The following is a 17,033-nucleotide window of genomic DNA, read 5'->3' as shown; positions in this document are numbered from 1 at the left end:
ACCAGAGTAAGTGCAAAATGTTGCAGAAATGACTGGCCAGCCCAATCCTTACAAAGGAAAAAAAAATATGTCAAAAAACATAACACAAACAGACAAACAGCATGTCCTGTCTTCGAAAAAAGGAAACCTACTGAGACCAAGTCCTGGTAACTATTGCCAAAATCAAGCAGTCACCATGGGATGTTTAAGTAAATCTACTCCCGATTTAGAATAAATCAGAATTAGTGCTAAACTAACCCAATCTTCTTCTTTAAGAAGATCACTGAAGTCCAGACAAATTAGAAGTAGCTACGATTTGATAGATGCCATGTAGGAAGTTACTAGTTAAAATGGAGAGGATTAGGATTAATACCAGAGTTGTAAGAAGGATAAGAAACAAAAAAGGGTGAAGGATCACAGGACACTGTAAAAAAGGGAACTAGCAAGATGCACAGAGATTGATCTTTGTTGAAATCTATTATTAATCTTGAAATTAATGTTAAAATACTCTAATAGCAAAAAAAAAAAAAAATCAAGAATTACCAATGTGATAATGAAATTGGCTGAAGTTCAGAGACATCATAAATACATAGGACACAGCCCCTTGAAGGTGTGGGGAACAGAACCAACACAAGATACGCATATATTAAAAAGTAACATTATATCCAACATAAACTAGGAACCCAGTAACTGAAGAGAGAGGAAGAGGCCCTGGGATATGTTACTCTTTAGTTGACGATGGTTTGCTACTAAGATGCAGCCATGAAGATGACAAACACTACTACAGAATATTGTATAAAGTGGAAAAAATCCCAGAAGAGAGAAATTGGGATTACTGCTTTTGTACAAGGAACCAACAAAACTTCTCCTAGAATCTTCTGGGAGACCAATCGAATTCTGCAGCTGTTCAGAAAGCTCTGCTAAGATGATCAGAAGTTACAGGAGATGTCTTATTATGGGAAGAAAATAAAAATAAAAAAATGCTGGTTTAGCCTGACCAGATCCAGCTCAGAGGAGAATAGAATTGCTCTCCACAAATACATGCAGATGAACACAGGGGAAAGCTGTTTAAGCTCAAGGACCACATTGGCACAAGAACAAATGAGAATGAATTAGCCATGAATGTAGTTAAACTGGGAAACAAGAATGAGGATCCTAGCTTTCAAAGCAGTCAAATTTGGAATAGCTCTACAATGGCATAGCAAATAAAATTCCACTCAAGAACTCCTTTGAGTAGCTTGCAAAAGGGACTAGAGAGAACACTGTCTGCCAACATCAGACTTGAACCCATGCTCCAAATCCATGAAGAGACATTTCCTCTCACTGACAGGCTCTGTATTGGTTTATGCCTCTGCATAAGGTCTTATTTCAAGGTCAGTGAGATAGGATATATAGGAATATCTTCCTGTTAGAAAAAAAACTCACAGGACACTTATGATTGCTAATAAACAATAGCTGTGACTAAGTACAAGAGCTACACACTTCACTGCAGTCATCCCAGTCAAAAGAACAAAAGAAAGGAAAAAAGTTACATAAAGAAAATTAACAAGGAAAATACATTTTTGTTCTTCGGAACCTTTCAGCAACAGAAAACGCCTTTTGTCACATTTGAAAAGAGTGTTAATGTTGTTTGGATTTCTTCAGAAAACTGCTGTGATGCTTCCAAGACCCATCTTCTAAAACAAGATTGATCCATAGTTTATTGAGACTACACCCACTTCTCATTGTTCTAATTTGCAGGAGATGAATGATAGCTGGCTGCATTTCCCAATCCCGCTGAGAGTTTTGGCACATGAAGAAGAAAGGGCACTAAGTAGACCCAATGAACAACCCCTCTGGAGAATCGCCAGCATCTTCCTAATAGACAGAATTCAAGGCCAGCTATCCATAAACTAAAAGCAACTCCCACATAAACACTGCTCCATTCTGCATCGGTCTCACAATAAATTACAAGTGATGTGTATAGAGAGGGACAGTGACTATACTGTATGACAGACTTCCATGGTAGACCATTTTTCTCTGAAACAAAGACTCTTTTGGTTGCTGTTTGGGCAAGCCTGGAAACCTTTTCTAGTCAGAATACAGTCTAGCCCTGCTTTGTATTCAAGCAAAGACAGCCACCACCTTCCTCCCAAGTATTTAATCCATCCTCCTATATTTGGAAAAAAAAACTCAAGAATAACTATGTCCTTAGTTGGAAACATCCAAGAGGGAAGACTCCGGTGAACAAACCAAAAGAATCCACATGTAGGCACAAACCCAGCTGATGGAAAAAGCACACCAGAGCTCTGCACTGGCTGCTATTACCCAAAGTCCCTTTCTACAATCTTCTTCAAATGTCTTTTGCTCCTGAAAAAGGTGGTTCTGGAAAAGACAGGTCATCTAAACTACAGTTAGAAGTACACTCATTACTGTCTTGCTAATATACAACCACACTTAAGTTCTTCATTCCTTCCCAGCATATCCCTGCAACATTTCCCTTCTTATCATGGGATGAGGGAAATTAAACCAGCACTAAGGCTCTTTGCTTCTGTTAGTCCAAACTGGTTACTCCAGTGGATTCTGCCAAGAGGTTGCATGGCTCCTGCTCACAGTCTGTAAACACTTCTGTCCTTTGCTCAAGACAACGGGAAAGACCCCTTGCTGAGCTTTCCTATTCTTCCTCATTCTCTCCATCCTGCTGCTCTCATTGAGATGAATGCACAGACCCTGTTTCAACAGTAGGGGGGAGGGAAAATTAAATTGGATGTTTCTCAATTCTTAGTACAGAGGAGAACTAGAAACAGCCAGAGAGCGAAAAATTGTGATAAATCGTTTGTTTCCAAACAAAATCACTGTGGAAAAGTGAAATAATTTAAAACCAAAAGTCTTCATTGCTGCTTCTCAAGCCTTCTGCCACCACAGCTAACAAATTTGGTTGTACACACGCAGCTGCAAGCAGGCTGAGCACCCATTGGTTAATGGAACCACAGAACTTGCAGATGAAAGAAAAAAAAATGAATTTTAATGCAGCTTTTAGAAATACTTGTCACTGTTTCAGCATTGCCATTTAGTGAATGGGACCGATTTCTCTCTCAGTAGGGGATGATATTTTAATGATGTAACAATGTACTTCCCAGAAGAAAGACAAGCCTCATGAGGCAGATTAAAACAGAATATTCAGATCCCATTAAAATCAGACAGTTTCAAGCCATTTTTTAAATTAATTTTGTTTAATGATAAAATGTGTTATCTTAACAGGTGGCTAGCCAATTGTAAAATTAACCAAAACATGGTCAGAAGCACAAGGCTAGCTATTAGAAGAACTGATTTCTTTTTATTCTGCCTTTTATCATCAGTGTAACCTATGACCCTACACAAATTCCTCCAGTCCATGACCCCAGGCAACTTTCTGAGCTTCAGCTTTCTCTTTCTGCAAAGCAGGGGTAGTATTTGTCCAACACCAGAGCTCCTCAAGACCACAGATCAAGAGCCATCATAAAACATTGTTGTTTAACCAGCAGGACATACTTAATGCAACTCCCAGGATGTTTATTTTCCACAGTTTCTGGGAGATCACGAAGTTTTTCTCAGCACTACTCAGCATCCTGTCAAGAAAACAACTTCATGTCTGATTGCTTATTAATTGTATTTTAAGCACTTACTACTTAGCTGCAGCCACTGGACTCAGCAATGCTACAACTCATTTTCAGTTTCCACAGCTAAACACACTGCATTCGACCCTTCTGTGCAAAATCACTTCAAATATATAAGTAATACGCCTTGTTGGGCATCTCCTGAATTGTAGAATGGGGAAAAATGAGGAAGACTGAAGAAAATACTTACTATTAGACACACTAGTTAAGTTTGCTACTGAGAATGCTTAAATATTACACAGATCTCTGCAGCACACATGGAGATTAGAGATGAGATAATGTAAGCAGACAAGGAAGTGAGAAAACAACTCATTCCATCTGCATTGTTGAATTTAGCATGAAAATTTTCATACAACAAAATCAAGTTTGCTGGTTATGCTGGTCTTACACGTGATTGATCACTTACACCCTAAGTACTGCAGCAACCACTGAGAAAATGAATGTGACAAGAAATGCATCTATACAGATGAAAGAGTGTCAGTGGAATCCTTTCACTCAATTTTCAATGAAAATACATAATTCCCAGGTATGACTCTCCTTGTAGTAGAAAATAAGTACTTTTCAGTAGCAAGTTTTAGGATACGAACTACCAGCACAGTAAAACTCAAAGAAAACAAAACAGTGGATGAACACCATTTGACAAGCATAACCAGTCAATGTTTGTATGTCAAGAAATACTTTCTGATCCCCACTTCAAATGTTTTCAGATCTTGAAGTGAATTTTAAATGAGTCCAGAGCATGAAGTTTCCTTTGCCATCTAACTCCTACACTCAAGTCATTATTTCCCCTACCTCAGCAGCTGCTAACACTGAAATTAAAAAAGAAAACAATGTAACTTCGTATTTTCATCTCATTTATGGCCCAGAGATCAGAGCCTGGGTGGCTACTGAAATACTCCAAAGAGTATTCACCATTTCATTTTTCCTTCATTAAGCACCTCTTAGAGAGGTGATCTCCAAACACTGCACATTCCTATCTTACCTCTGGAGATAATACATAGCCACAGAGTAACCTTACTTTCCTCCTCTGAAGTCTTCGTTACCTCTTTCCACATTACACACCACTATAGGATGTTGAGAACATCGCGGCTACTGTGTATATCTTGTATCTTCCAATAATGATCCAAATAATGATTCAAAAATCATGGCAGTCAGGTGAAGTTCCCGATGACTGGAAAAAGGGAAATATAACCCCCATTTTCAAGAAGGGGAAAATGGATGACCTGGGGAATTACAGACCAGTCAGTCTCACCTCTGTGCCTGGCAAAATCTTAGAGCAGATTCTCCTGGAAGGCATGCTAAGGCACATGAAAAACAAGGTGCTTGCTGACAGCCAGCATGGCTTCACTAAGGGTCCTGCCTGACCAATTTGGTGGCCTTCTATGATGGGGCTACAGAACTGATGGACAGGGGCAGAGCAGTTGATGTCATCTACCTGGACTTGTACAAAGCATCTGACACTGTTCCACACGACAACCTTGTTTCTAAATTGGAGAGACATCAATCTGATGGATAGACCACTCAGTGGATAAAGAACTGGCTGGATGGCCACATGCAAAGAGCCGTGGTCAATGGCTCCATGTCCAGACGGAGGCCAGTAATGAGTGCTGTCTCTCAGGGATCAGTGTTGGAACCAGTCTTGTTCCACATCTTCGTCACTGACACGGACAGTGGGATTGAGCGCGCCCTCAGCAAGTTTGCTGATGACACCAAGCTGTGTGGTTCGGTTGATACCCTGGAGGGAAGGGATGCCATCCAGAGGGACCTTGACACGCTTGTGAGGTGGGCTGATGCCAACCTCATGAAGTTTAACCACGCCAAGTGCAAGGCCATGCACCTGGGTCAGAGCAATCCCAGGCACAGCTACAGGTTGGGCAGAGAAGAGATTCAGAACAGCCCTGCGGAGAAGGACTTGGGGGTGTTGGTTGATGAGAAAATGAACATGAGCCAGCTTCAGTGTGCGCTCGCAGCCCAGAAAGCCAACCGTATCCTGGGCTGCACCAAAAGGAGCGTGACCAGCAGGTTGAAGGAGGTGATCCTGCCCCTCTACTCTGCTCTTGTGAGACCTCACCTGGAGTGTTGTGTGCAGTTCTGGTGTCCTCAACATAAAAAGGACATGGAACTGTTGGAACAAGTCCAGAGGAGGGCCACGAGGATGATCAGGGGGCTGGAGATCCAGGCTGAGAAAGTTGGGGCTGTTCAGCCTGGAAAAGAGAAGGCTGCATGGAGACCTCAGAGCAGCCTTCCAGTATCTGAAGGGGGCCTGTAAGGATGCTGCAGAGGCATTCTTCATTACGGACTGTTGTGATAGGACAAGCAGTAAAACTTAAACAGGGGAAGTTTAGATTGGATATAAGGACGAAGTTCTTTACTGTAAGGGTGGTGAGGCACTGGAATAGGTTGCCCAGGGAAGTTGTGAATGCTCCATCCCTGGCAGCGTTCAAGGCCAGGTTGGACAGAGACTTAGGTGACATAGTTTAGTGTGAGGCATCCCTGCCCATGGCAGTCGGGTTGGAACTTGATGAACTTAAGGTCCTTTCCAACCCTAACTATTCTATGATTCTATGATTATTGAGGAAACCCTTTGCCTAACCAAACTTTGTGGTTAGAACAGCCTGTTTCATCTTTACTAATGAGAATGATAATTTAGTACCAAATACTCATGAGAAATTATAGCTCTGCTGACTGGCAAATAATTTGCCAAGGCAGATTAGTTTAGCTGCATAAAATAAATATCCACCTGCACATACTAGCACTAATCAGGGCGTGAAATTAAACTTTTTATTCAGTGGGAAATAACTGCTGCAAGGCGGCGATTTAGTCTGGGAAGCAAATATTAAGGTCAGCCTATTCTCTCTGATGTTTATAGTATATATTGCATTGCAGAGAGCACAGAACAACAAATTCTGCTTTTTAAGTCTATGAAACTAAATACTGCAATGATGCGACAGCAAATTTGCCATTTGCTTTTCTAATTGCATACATTTAATGGAGCAAAGTGGCTGAAATGAAACATTACCAATGAAGTGAAGGTGAAGTTACTGAAGTACCAGAGGCCTGCACCAAGAGCAGAAAAATCTACAGCATAAAGTTTAGGGTAGAACAAAACAACACACTTCCTGTACAATGTACTAGTCCCAACAAATCCTCAAACTAACAAGATGTCATTTCAGTTCTATTGGAAAAAAATTATTAAGCATACGTTTAATATTCAAGCAAGATTTTCAACCCTCCATTTAAGAGGCAACTCTCTCCTATTCAACTGGTTTACAGAATTATTTTCATTGCTTTCATGCCACCCTTGGTTTGGATATCCAGGATTATCTGCCACAATGACCACAACATCAATATGTTATTAGGAAGACTACAAGGTTCTCAAACCAGACTTTAAAAACAATACCTAACAAGTCCTAGGTCTTAAAATAGGACTCCTACATACAGGTTCAGTGCAAACAGAATCACTTTTAATTTATAAACCTTTGTCCATCTGTTCCATATACACACGTAAGAGAGAAGGGGAAAAAAAGAGATTTCAAGTCTGTCACCCTTCAGCCTCCAATTAAGCTGACTATTCCTTAATAGATTACTTGCTCATTATGTGGAATCTCCTACATAAAGGCGGATATAAAAATTAAGGAACTTCAGGGGGATGTTTCATTAAGAAAAACAAAACAAAACCCATCACTAAAAAAAAACCCACACCCACAGATACATTTTAAAAGACAACCAAAAGGTTTTGATTCTCCTGTGAAACTGGAAGGCCATCGGGACCTCCTAGAATCATGTCACCCACAAAACAAAAGAAAAAAAAAAAAAAAAAAAAGGAAAACAGCAATTTGAGGATGAAAAGGAAGAAAGACACTCATGAAAAGCACTAGTGCCAGCATCTTCCTGTTCACATGCCAGGAAATTAAATGAAGTTCTGCAACTTGATTCATTCAGAAAAAAAGAGAAAGTGAAACTTCATTAAATATCATGCTATTGCATCCCAAACCATCTTAGATGGGATCCCAAACAGGTCAGGTACAGCTCCAAGCACTGCTAATTAACCAGAACGGAAGTTGTCTCTAGTCCATTCAGGAAAACAGATGTTGCTTCATAGAGCTTTGATATTTTTCTTAAATACCTTTCAAAATGAGGAACAAAAAATATGAACTCTTATAAAAGGGCTTTATTGTATTTTTATAGCATATTACATACCTTGTAACAATCATTCTGTTAAGTGTGAATGTCAGTTTTATTTTCTGTCCCTTTTTTCCTGGCTATTTACAAGCTTTGTAAGAATCGTTCCTTAATTAAGTCTAAACATAGTTTTATATAAATGGATTTCTGGAATTAAAAACGTTCAGACTTAAGAAATGATTGTTACAGAGACTGTAACAGGCCGTAAAAAAGAATGCCACTTTAAACAAAGATTTCTCATTTTAATTAAAAAGATAATCATCAGAACATTCGTATACTTAACAGAACCATTTGAAGCTACTTTGAAAAAATATCTACTATTCTATGCAGGCATATGTAGTTTACTTTATATGATATTTAATCAAAGTCTCAGTTGAGCCTATTGTACTCATACTTTAAACACTGTATCTACAGTTTCACAAACACTTTATTCAAATATGAAAGTTACTTATTGAGCACCTCATTTCTGGTAGTTCTGTAAATGGTTATGACAACAGAAATCCCATATTCTTCAACGCATAAAACCAGAGCTCTGTAAGCCAAAGGGGTTTGGGAGGGGGATCTGTGGTGGGTTTTTTTAAGCTAATGGACACATTCATTTCTCCTTTTAGTTTGTGCATCAGTCTCTTAAACACTGTACTTTATGAAGACTGTAGTTTTATATCTGTAGTATTGTGGAAACATGAAAAGGGGCTGAGGTGAACTGAGACAGAATTCACTCTGGTAAAATCCTTGGTGTACGGGTAGCTGCGGGACTATTTAAGTTACAAGTTCATATTTTAGATTTAAGAACTGTCTTTCATTAAAAAACCAAAAACAAACAAAAACAAAACAAAAAAAAAAAAAAACAAAACCACCACAACAAAACTTTGAGAGATGACATATATCATATATGACAGAAAACACTCATTCACAAGCAAAAACAGCTTTCGCTGGTGAGCAGTTGCTTACTATTGCATAATGCTAATACACAGCAATTTCATATCAGAAATAAATCTGGCCTTCTTAAAATGCAGAAGTAAACTGCGTAGGCAAATGAAGTTAAATGAATTACTTAAACATGAAAGTATTAGATTATACATATTGTAGCTGACCACAGATAACTAGGAAACTGGTAGCAGATATTAGCTAAATGTAATACTGTTTCACTGGTGAGTAATCAAGTCAATGCCAGCCAGTAAGAAGGTGGCCTTCTTTTACTGTTATCAAGAAGTGGCATAGACATGAGCACATGGAAAAAACAGCAAAACAAAACAAAACAGTCCAGTTTGTCCTTCAAAGCATCAAGTACAGGTACTTTAAAGCAAGATAACTTAATTCATAATATTAGTATTCGGTGAAGTCTACACGTGACATTTTTCTATTAGACATCAAAATAAAAGTCAAATCAGCAGGTCTGTCTTGCCCAATACCTTGCGGCTCAAGAGAGTCACAAGTCAGTGCTCAAAGCCAAGGCCAAAAATTAGATACTGACATTTTTTTAAGTGGACAAAAGTATTATATTCTAAAGATGCACAGAAATATTACCACAAATCCATATCAAAAAGAACACTATCAAAAGCTAGACACATGACAGGGCTCACACCTCCAAGGGTTATTTGTATATTTACCTCCAATGGCACCTGGGAAACTCTCAGGGAAAAATCAGTAATTAATAGCAAAGCCCACTTCAATCATATGTGAGCCACCTGATAAGGAAGATGTACATGAAGCATATCACACACTTGCACGAACAAGATAATACACTGTGAATGATTCAGCATTAGTTGAGAGGATGCACAAGCTAATCTACTACCTCTATGTAGATAACTGCACCAATGGCACTACTGCAGTAACTAAGCATTTTCTTACAGGCAGAAACAACAAGGTGCTTCCTAGGAGGGCCAAACTGACTTTCAACTAATACTTCACATATCAGGTGTGCCTGTGCCACACCTCCAAGGACACCAGAAGACCCCTCCAAGTCTGACAAACACTTTATCAGCATAACTAAAGCAAAAGTCATGTTCTAGACAGGCATGCGCTAAAGAAAAAGCTTGAGATGTGTTTCTCACTCTCCCCTCAACTTATCAGCAAAAAATACCCCAAAAATATTCAGAGTGGACAGAGGAAAGCCATATCTTTCATTGAGCTTTTTACAAATGGTTTGCATACAAGAGCCATTTTAATAAAACATTGAGGGACTTGGTTTAGCTTTTAGTTCTTAGTGCAGCCTGATCTTGATAATTCCTCCCTTTATCTGGTACTCTTAACAGATGCATCTCCTGAAAGAGCAGCTTGCTCTCACGCTCACATCTCTCCCTAATGTCAGAAAGCTTTATTGTTGGAGTGGAACACAGCCAGCTGTAAGATGGACAGGGATTCCCTCAGGTCCTGAGCCCAATCTCACAGAAGAGCTCAAAGGCCTGGACTAAACCCTTGGATGGGAATCTTACCACAGGTGATGAAAAAAGCAGCATATGAGAAATCAGCGCAGCGATGCTCACAATGGTGTTTGTCAGGAAAGAAAAACACCTCAGCAGAAACTTTTCAGGATATGAAACTCACTATCTAGAGGCAGGTTGTAATTACCAAGCCTGGCCAAACACAAGTGCAACAAGATCTGGGACACCCCTTTGGCCAATCACACCCCAAAGAGGGTAGTTTATTATTACTAATTGCTACCTTGCCCATTTAGGTATCCATTGCATCTTCTCACTTCACTGAGCTGAGGCTCTATAAATCTGACAGACTTGGAGACTACCAGGAAAAGGGTCAAAAAGTCTCAAGAGAAACAAGTTCTACAAGATTAAAAACCAGAAGCCAAACGAGTGTTTTGAAGCTCAATTAAAAATTACAATTTGCAACTACTGTTTCCTCAGTTTCATTTCGGGCACCTGTTCCGAAGGCTTAGTAGAATTGTTTCTTCTTGATGAGCTTTGATCTAATTCTGTACCACTGGAAGCACTAACCCTAAACCAAACTTTTAGGAAGTGCTGCCAGTCATTTAAATTACATCCTTAGGAAAAGAAAGGTTTTGGGCACCCAAAATTTATATTCAATTCAGCTAGCAACTGTTTTCTAAATATTATGTTTCTAGCCAAAACACTTAGAAATATCAACAAATGAAGAGAGGATGAAACTACGGCTTAAGTACACCATGCCTCAAAACAGCCACGCTTGAAGAGCATCTTGGATGCAAGTACCCCCAGGGCTGCTCTCCATGGCAAAGGCCAACTCACAGACCTAAAGAATGTAAGCGCTCTTCACGTTCACTATCAATGATATGCTGCTGCACCAGCAGGTGAAGGATTTAAGCATCAGTATTTACAGCTCTCATGACAAAATTGAAGAAAAACAACGTAAAATCGCAGAGAAATGGTGTGCAGTACAGAAGGAGAGTCTAAGGTGCATTTATAAAGATAAAACCCCAACAATTACATGCGGGACCCCTCCCGGAGCCTGCGGGCCCCTCTGCCAGCTCCTGCCTCTCTCCAGTTTAACTTCCCCAGCTCCCAGGTGCCACCCGCAGCCCCGACCTCCCCTGCACCACAACAATACTTTGCTACGGATTTGGGGCCCCGCTCCCGGCACTCAGCCCCCTCCCCGCACCCCACTGCTCCTCGGGGGCCACGCTCCCCGCCCTCCCCCGGCCCAGCACACCTCACAGGCCCGGCCTCCCCCAGGGGACCCGTCCCCATAGCCCCTCTCTACCTCTCCCCACATCTCTCGCCCCTCCCCCCACACAGGTGCCCACCGCCATCAACCGCCGCAGGCCCTCACCATGAACTTGAGGGCTTTCTCCTGCAGCACGGCCTCGGCCGGGTCCATAGTCCTACGCCCGGGCCGCCCCTTCTCTCAGCGGCAGGCCGCAGCCAGCGCAGACAGGAACCTGCGCTGCCCCGCGTCCCCCCTTCCACTTCGGCCCGCTGCCCACCCGGCGCATGCGCCGCCCGCAGGCCCACGGGAAATGGAGTCCCCGACAGAAGTGCTGGCCAGGGCCCCCGCAGCCCGACAGGACTACAAAGCCCAGAAGACCTTGGGGCAGGAGGCACGCCGGGAGCCGGACGGCGCATACGCCGGCGAGGGGGCCGACGGGAGTTGTAGTAGCGTGGGGCTGTGGCGGTGTAACGGAAGCGCGGGAGCTGGGGGGGAGAGAAGCCCTTTTCTGTGGGGACCATGTGGGGCATTTCCACCCAGAGCTCCCTAGGACGGCAGCGCTGGCTCCCGAGTCACTCATCAGCACCTCATGTGTGGCTAACGGCGGGGCGCCGGGTCAGCAGGCAGCAGGCTCCCCAAGCAGGGCCTCAGCCGCGGTTCAGGGCTGTGCTGCTCCCTGGTTCTGCTCCCGTTACACATAATGGTTGTGCACCGCCGGTTTTGAAGTCAGTTGTTAGTGCTAGAACATCTAAAACTAATCCTGTGCACGGAACAAGGACCAAAAGTACCTAGTGACTTCCATCCAGAGAAAACTCTGTACCAAACTGCACCTCGTCACGGGATATGAAACTGGGAAACTTCACTGGAATAGATCAAGTAGACCTACATCATTCTCGAGGGATGTTTGTTCACATCCATGCTGTAAAGAACGTTCCTTGTAAACAGCCTCCCATGGTGCCTCGGTGCCCTTAAATTTAGCTTTTTTCTTCTTTTCTAATAATGTTTCTAAATTTCTCCTAAAAATTGGGCTAAGCTCTCTTTGCTGTACCAAGCAGCAAGCAAAAGAATTGATCAGCATCCCTTTAACAGCAGCTGCATATAGACCAGAGGGTATTTACATATCCCCTCCCCCGTCCTTTTATCTTCTCTGTTACACACCACATAAGACCAGCTCACTCTCTGGCAGCCATCACTTCTAATCCTCTTGGGTTTGTTAAATTTGTCTAATCTCTTTCCAGTTTTCCTACATTTTTCATAATGTGCCCAAAAGCGGAGGCCAGCTCGCATGGAGCAGCAGAGGGAAATTACCTTCAGTGTCTTTAATACTAATCGTAAGACACCAAGAAGTTTTTCCTTTCTCTATAGCAAGCAGGACACTGATCCCTGTGCAGTTTATCATCAGTAAAACACAGCTTTTCTTTGCCACATTTATGTTTGATTCGGCATCTTGAGTGAGATACCTTGAATTTCTTCCTGTTTAGGAGAAAAGGAGCCAACCACAAACATCAGTAATTGCTCACCAACATACAGCTTAAACCCATTGGTTTTGCTCTGTGTTTGACCTACAAAGCAAAGCTTCGAGTTGCAGGTATGAAACCAGCACCTCCTGTGCACCAGCCCCTTCCCTCATTTTCTGTAGACACCCCATCGTCTCCACATTCTTGAACAAGATAATCAGAGGGACAACAATGCAGAGAATATGCCCATTACTGGATTCCTTGCAGGGACATATGACCTAGATGGTGTCTCATGACTCAGTACCAGGAGTGTGTCCTCCAGCCAGTGACCCAGCAGAGGTGATGGGGAATGTCAGCCCATGCAGGGTGTGATGCTGGGATGAGCTACACTCCCAGAAGAGTGGCTTGAGAGGAGGCAGCAGGAATAACCTTATGTCCTCCCTTTACAATCCCAAGGCATAGAAATCTTCCAAAGAAAGCTTTCAGGTCACCAGGACATGGGCTGCTATTCTTGGACTGGCCCAGCCACACTCTTGGTCATCATACTTTAAGCCCAGACTCTTAGCAGTGAAACACCTGAAATGCTTGCTATAATGGGGCTGGGCATTTTCCAGACTGCTGACAGCACTGAAAACACTCACCACAATTATATAAATAACAGTAATTATAATGGGGGAGTCCTATAATTACAAAGAGATGGCTCCTGTAACAGTACTGCAGGCAACCGGGGGCTGCTGGCACTTGAGGCAAGGCTCTCCTGCGTCTGCTCCCTGTAGGCACCCTGCAGTTGGCTGGTATGTAATGGATCCTCTTCGTAGCAGCGTGATGGGCTCAAGGCTTTGATTGCATGGTTTATTTGTCAATAATATCTGATGCTGGCCTAATTGTAGGAAAATTGAAAGTTGTAATGCTTCAGCACTAGACACCACTGCCCCAAAGCCCTCCAGGCTGATTGATCTGTCTGGACTGTAACTTATATGGGATTAATGTCTCTGGATCAGAAAAAGCATGAATGAAGTGGAGCCAAAACTAATGAGTGTTTAGGTGTTGAGCTTAACCTTGGTGGGAGAATAGAATGGCTCAGTAATTCTGCTCTGTACTGCCACCAGGATCCTGCAACGCAGGACAACTGCAGAGGGACACGGCAAGATTCTAGGACAGCAAAGGGAGACTAAGGAAGGACTCGGAGAGACAAGGCTTGTCCCAGCAGCGCTAAGCATGGAGATGATATCTTGGCATGTCAGTCTCACCTGGATTCCTGCATCTGCAGCCCAGCCTTGTGTCCGCTTCCCCCCATGGGATGCTCTCTGCACCCACCAGCTTGCTGTGTTCACTGTGGCCCAGAGGAGGAGAATGGACAGCACACCGAGCTGTGACACCCACCAGATCCCTGATACAGCTCTGTGTCATCAATGTCACATCACACACAGGATGACAGGCACTGGAGATGCCTGCAGTGTATAAGGCAAAGGGAAGGCACTCTTCAGATTCAGCAATTAAATAATTAAATAATTATTTGTTTAATTAAATAATTAAATAATTATTTGTTTGGATTAAATTAAATAATTATTTGTTTGGATTTCAGGAACCAGGAGCCAGACGTGTGGTCACTGCTGCCCCTTCCACAGTAAAGCTGCCCTGACCAGCTCCCCTTTACTTTCTCCTTGCAACAGCACTCATAAACCCCCTTTCCTTCCCTCCACACCCTCACTGCAGAGCATGTTGCATGAAGCAAGCCGTATAGCGCACAGGGAGCTCACCACCCTTCCAGATGAAGGATGCTACCTAACGGTAAAGATATTACTGTGATTATTTTTGCACTAGCATATTGCTCTGTGCTTTCTGGACTCTGCGGACCATATCCACGCCTGGTGTAACGCCATGTTAATTTGCTGTGGCAATCATTAATTGGGTAAGGAACAGCTGGTGCTTTGCTTTACATGAAGCTGATTGGGTCAGTAAGTAACTGTTTGGTTTAAGCTATCTGCAGCAGGTACAGCCCTACCTCTCCCTGCACTCCAGAAGGGTTTCACTTCTTGTCCCCGTGCCCCTTGGTGGAAGCAGCAAGATTTGGCCATGAAACATTAGGGAGCTTTAATCAGTGCAGTTCCTTTGGGCTTTATTGCCTGAATTTTAATATTTTGAATAATAAAGGATGATTTTAAATTAAATTTGTGGGCTTGCCATCTGTGTGTGCTTGGCCTTGTTTTCCTCTGCTTTGGCAGTCCCTTGACTTCATTCTTTCCAAGTTGCAGAAAAAAAGGAAGGGGAAATAGGAGAGAGCACCAGTGGAGGAAAATTTTGTTATTCCCTTTGTTTTACAAGGTATCTTGGCAGCAGCACCCATTATTGTGGGTATATTTCACAGTGATGAGCATACAGATGATGTTTGAGAGCATAAGAGCTCATGGGAGGGAGACAAGGACCCCTGCACCCAGAAACGTCCCAGTGGCTCTGCTCAGCCTCTCCATCCAGCTCATCTGTGATGGGAGCATGCCTCACACAGGGCACTGGCTTCTCAGCTGAAAGGGCTTGGTGTGCAGTGGCCTGGGGATTCTGGGGGCAGGAGGGCTCCCTGCAGCCTCTAGGCAAAAAGGCTTGTTTAAGGACAAAGATATTGCCACTCAGTCATGCAAATGGACAGAAAGAAAAGTCTAAGACGATGTAAATATGAACTATGTTCACTGTATGGCTGGAGCAGGACAGTACCCGTCTGATATTAATGAGATGCACAAGGCTGCACATGTGGAGAGAACAACCAAAGACAGAGGCTTGAATGCAGAGAAACCAGAACAGTCAGGGTATGGATTGACATTACAGGTTGAGCCAAATTTATCCCTTGTGCTGCTGAAAAAGGAAGCTGAATCCCCCCTCCTGTCTCTGCCAGCCATGTGCTTCCTTCTCTCACCTTGTGCCAGCTCTGATATTTGTTTGCTAGCACAGTGAACTGTTTTAATTCGTTATAGTAGCAGAAAAATGATAATCAGGAAATACAAACTAAACACTTTGTTGGTGAGTCAAGCTGGCTTTTCTTGTGATGAGACAAATGGCAGAGCTACTGCAAGGGTGGTGGGAATTGCACTCCAGGGGAGGGGAGGGGAGGATGAGTTTGGTTCCTCTCTGTGATGGGGAGCTGCTAATTCAGGAGACACCACATGAAAAACCTCATCTTCACACTCAGGTTCTCTTGACCCTCCTGGGTGTTGAGTCCTCTCTGCTCACACAGCATCACTGCTGCCACTGGAGGCTCTGGATGACCAAGGCAAAGAGTGGGGGAATGTCTCAAGAAGGCCAGATCCTGGGAGTCTGAGATTCTTGCAGGGATCCTGAGTGGGTAATCCTGACCTCATTTTCCTGTTTCCCATCTTGCCACTGCGGCTGCATGGCACTGATTTCCCCCTAGATTCTCTTGGGCAACTGATGATGCTGAAGCCCTGGTCCTAGTCCTCCCTGTAGCCTCTGTAGGTACTTTGTTTAAAATATAGATTAAAAGAAATGAGGGTGACAGTGATGTTCTCAAGCAGGAGCTATAGCCATTTCCAGCAGCTTTCCCACAATCCCAGTGGGATTCCCACAGGCCTCAGTGTCGAGCACTGGGCTGCCCTGCAAGGCTGTGCACATACAGAAAAACACACCCCAACTCACAGCCAGCCAAGTGCCCCCAAGCACAGACCTGGAAGCCCTTTTTTACCTCCAAAAGCATCTCCTTTGCTCTCTGAGGCCTGGTCACCTCTCCACACCCCCCACGCTTCCAGAATGTGTCCTCTGGTGTTTGCAGCACCTTCCATCAGCCCGTCCTTGAAACAGCAGTGATGACAAATCCATCGGTCCTTTATCAAACCTGAGAGCCCAGAGGAGCACCGCCAGGAGCTCAGCGTTGCTGCCTGGAGGGTGGCAAAGGGCAAAGAAAGATTTCTTCTGATGAGGATGAAAAACAAACCCAAACCACCAAACCTGACCCGACAGAACAAAAACAACCCCAACAAGTACCTCGTAGTCAGAACAGCCTTTTAAAGCCTCATGAATATTTAGCTTGTCCTCATGTAAAATATATGACTTTGCGTAAGGATCAGGCAAAGGAGGTGCATGATTTTTTTCTGATTTATGGGCCCAGCAACGGATTATTCATAGCAGAGCAGCT

At 43.2% G+C, this 17,033-nt stretch overlaps 1 protein-coding gene across 12 annotated transcripts in view; it reads right to left on the bottom strand.

Annotated features, from left to right (window-relative positions):
- BTRC (beta-transducin repeat containing E3 ubiquitin protein ligase) overlaps positions 1-11,728 on the bottom strand; it is a 116,964-nt gene extending 105,236 nt beyond the window's left edge. For 7 of the 12 annotated variants that reach the window (XM_061458917.1, XM_061458921.1, XM_061458922.1 and 4 more), the window contains exon 1: positions 11,559-11,728. In XM_061458917.1, the coding sequence (XP_061314901.1) occupies positions 11,559-11,606 (48 nt within the window). In that variant the 5' untranslated portion in view covers positions 11,607-11,728. Of the gene's footprint in view, positions 1-11,532 lie in introns of all 12 variants that reach the window. The other 5 variants (XM_061458918.1, XM_061458925.1, XM_061458927.1 and 2 more) reach the window with 4 other exon arrangements.
- Between the last annotated feature and the right edge of the window lie 5,305 nt (positions 11,729-17,033).

The sequence above is a fragment of the Pezoporus flaviventris genome, unplaced genomic scaffold (assembly GCF_033815535.1).
Source record: "Pezoporus flaviventris isolate CSIRO_AGI_PZ_B2104156 unplaced genomic scaffold, CSIRO_AGI_Pfla_v1 ptg000029l, whole genome shotgun sequence".
In the NCBI taxonomy this organism is placed as follows: domain Eukaryota; kingdom Metazoa; phylum Chordata; class Aves; order Psittaciformes; family Psittacidae; genus Pezoporus; species Pezoporus flaviventris.
Note: the sequence above shows the minus strand (reverse complement) of the source record. Positions and strands in the feature narration are given on the sequence as shown.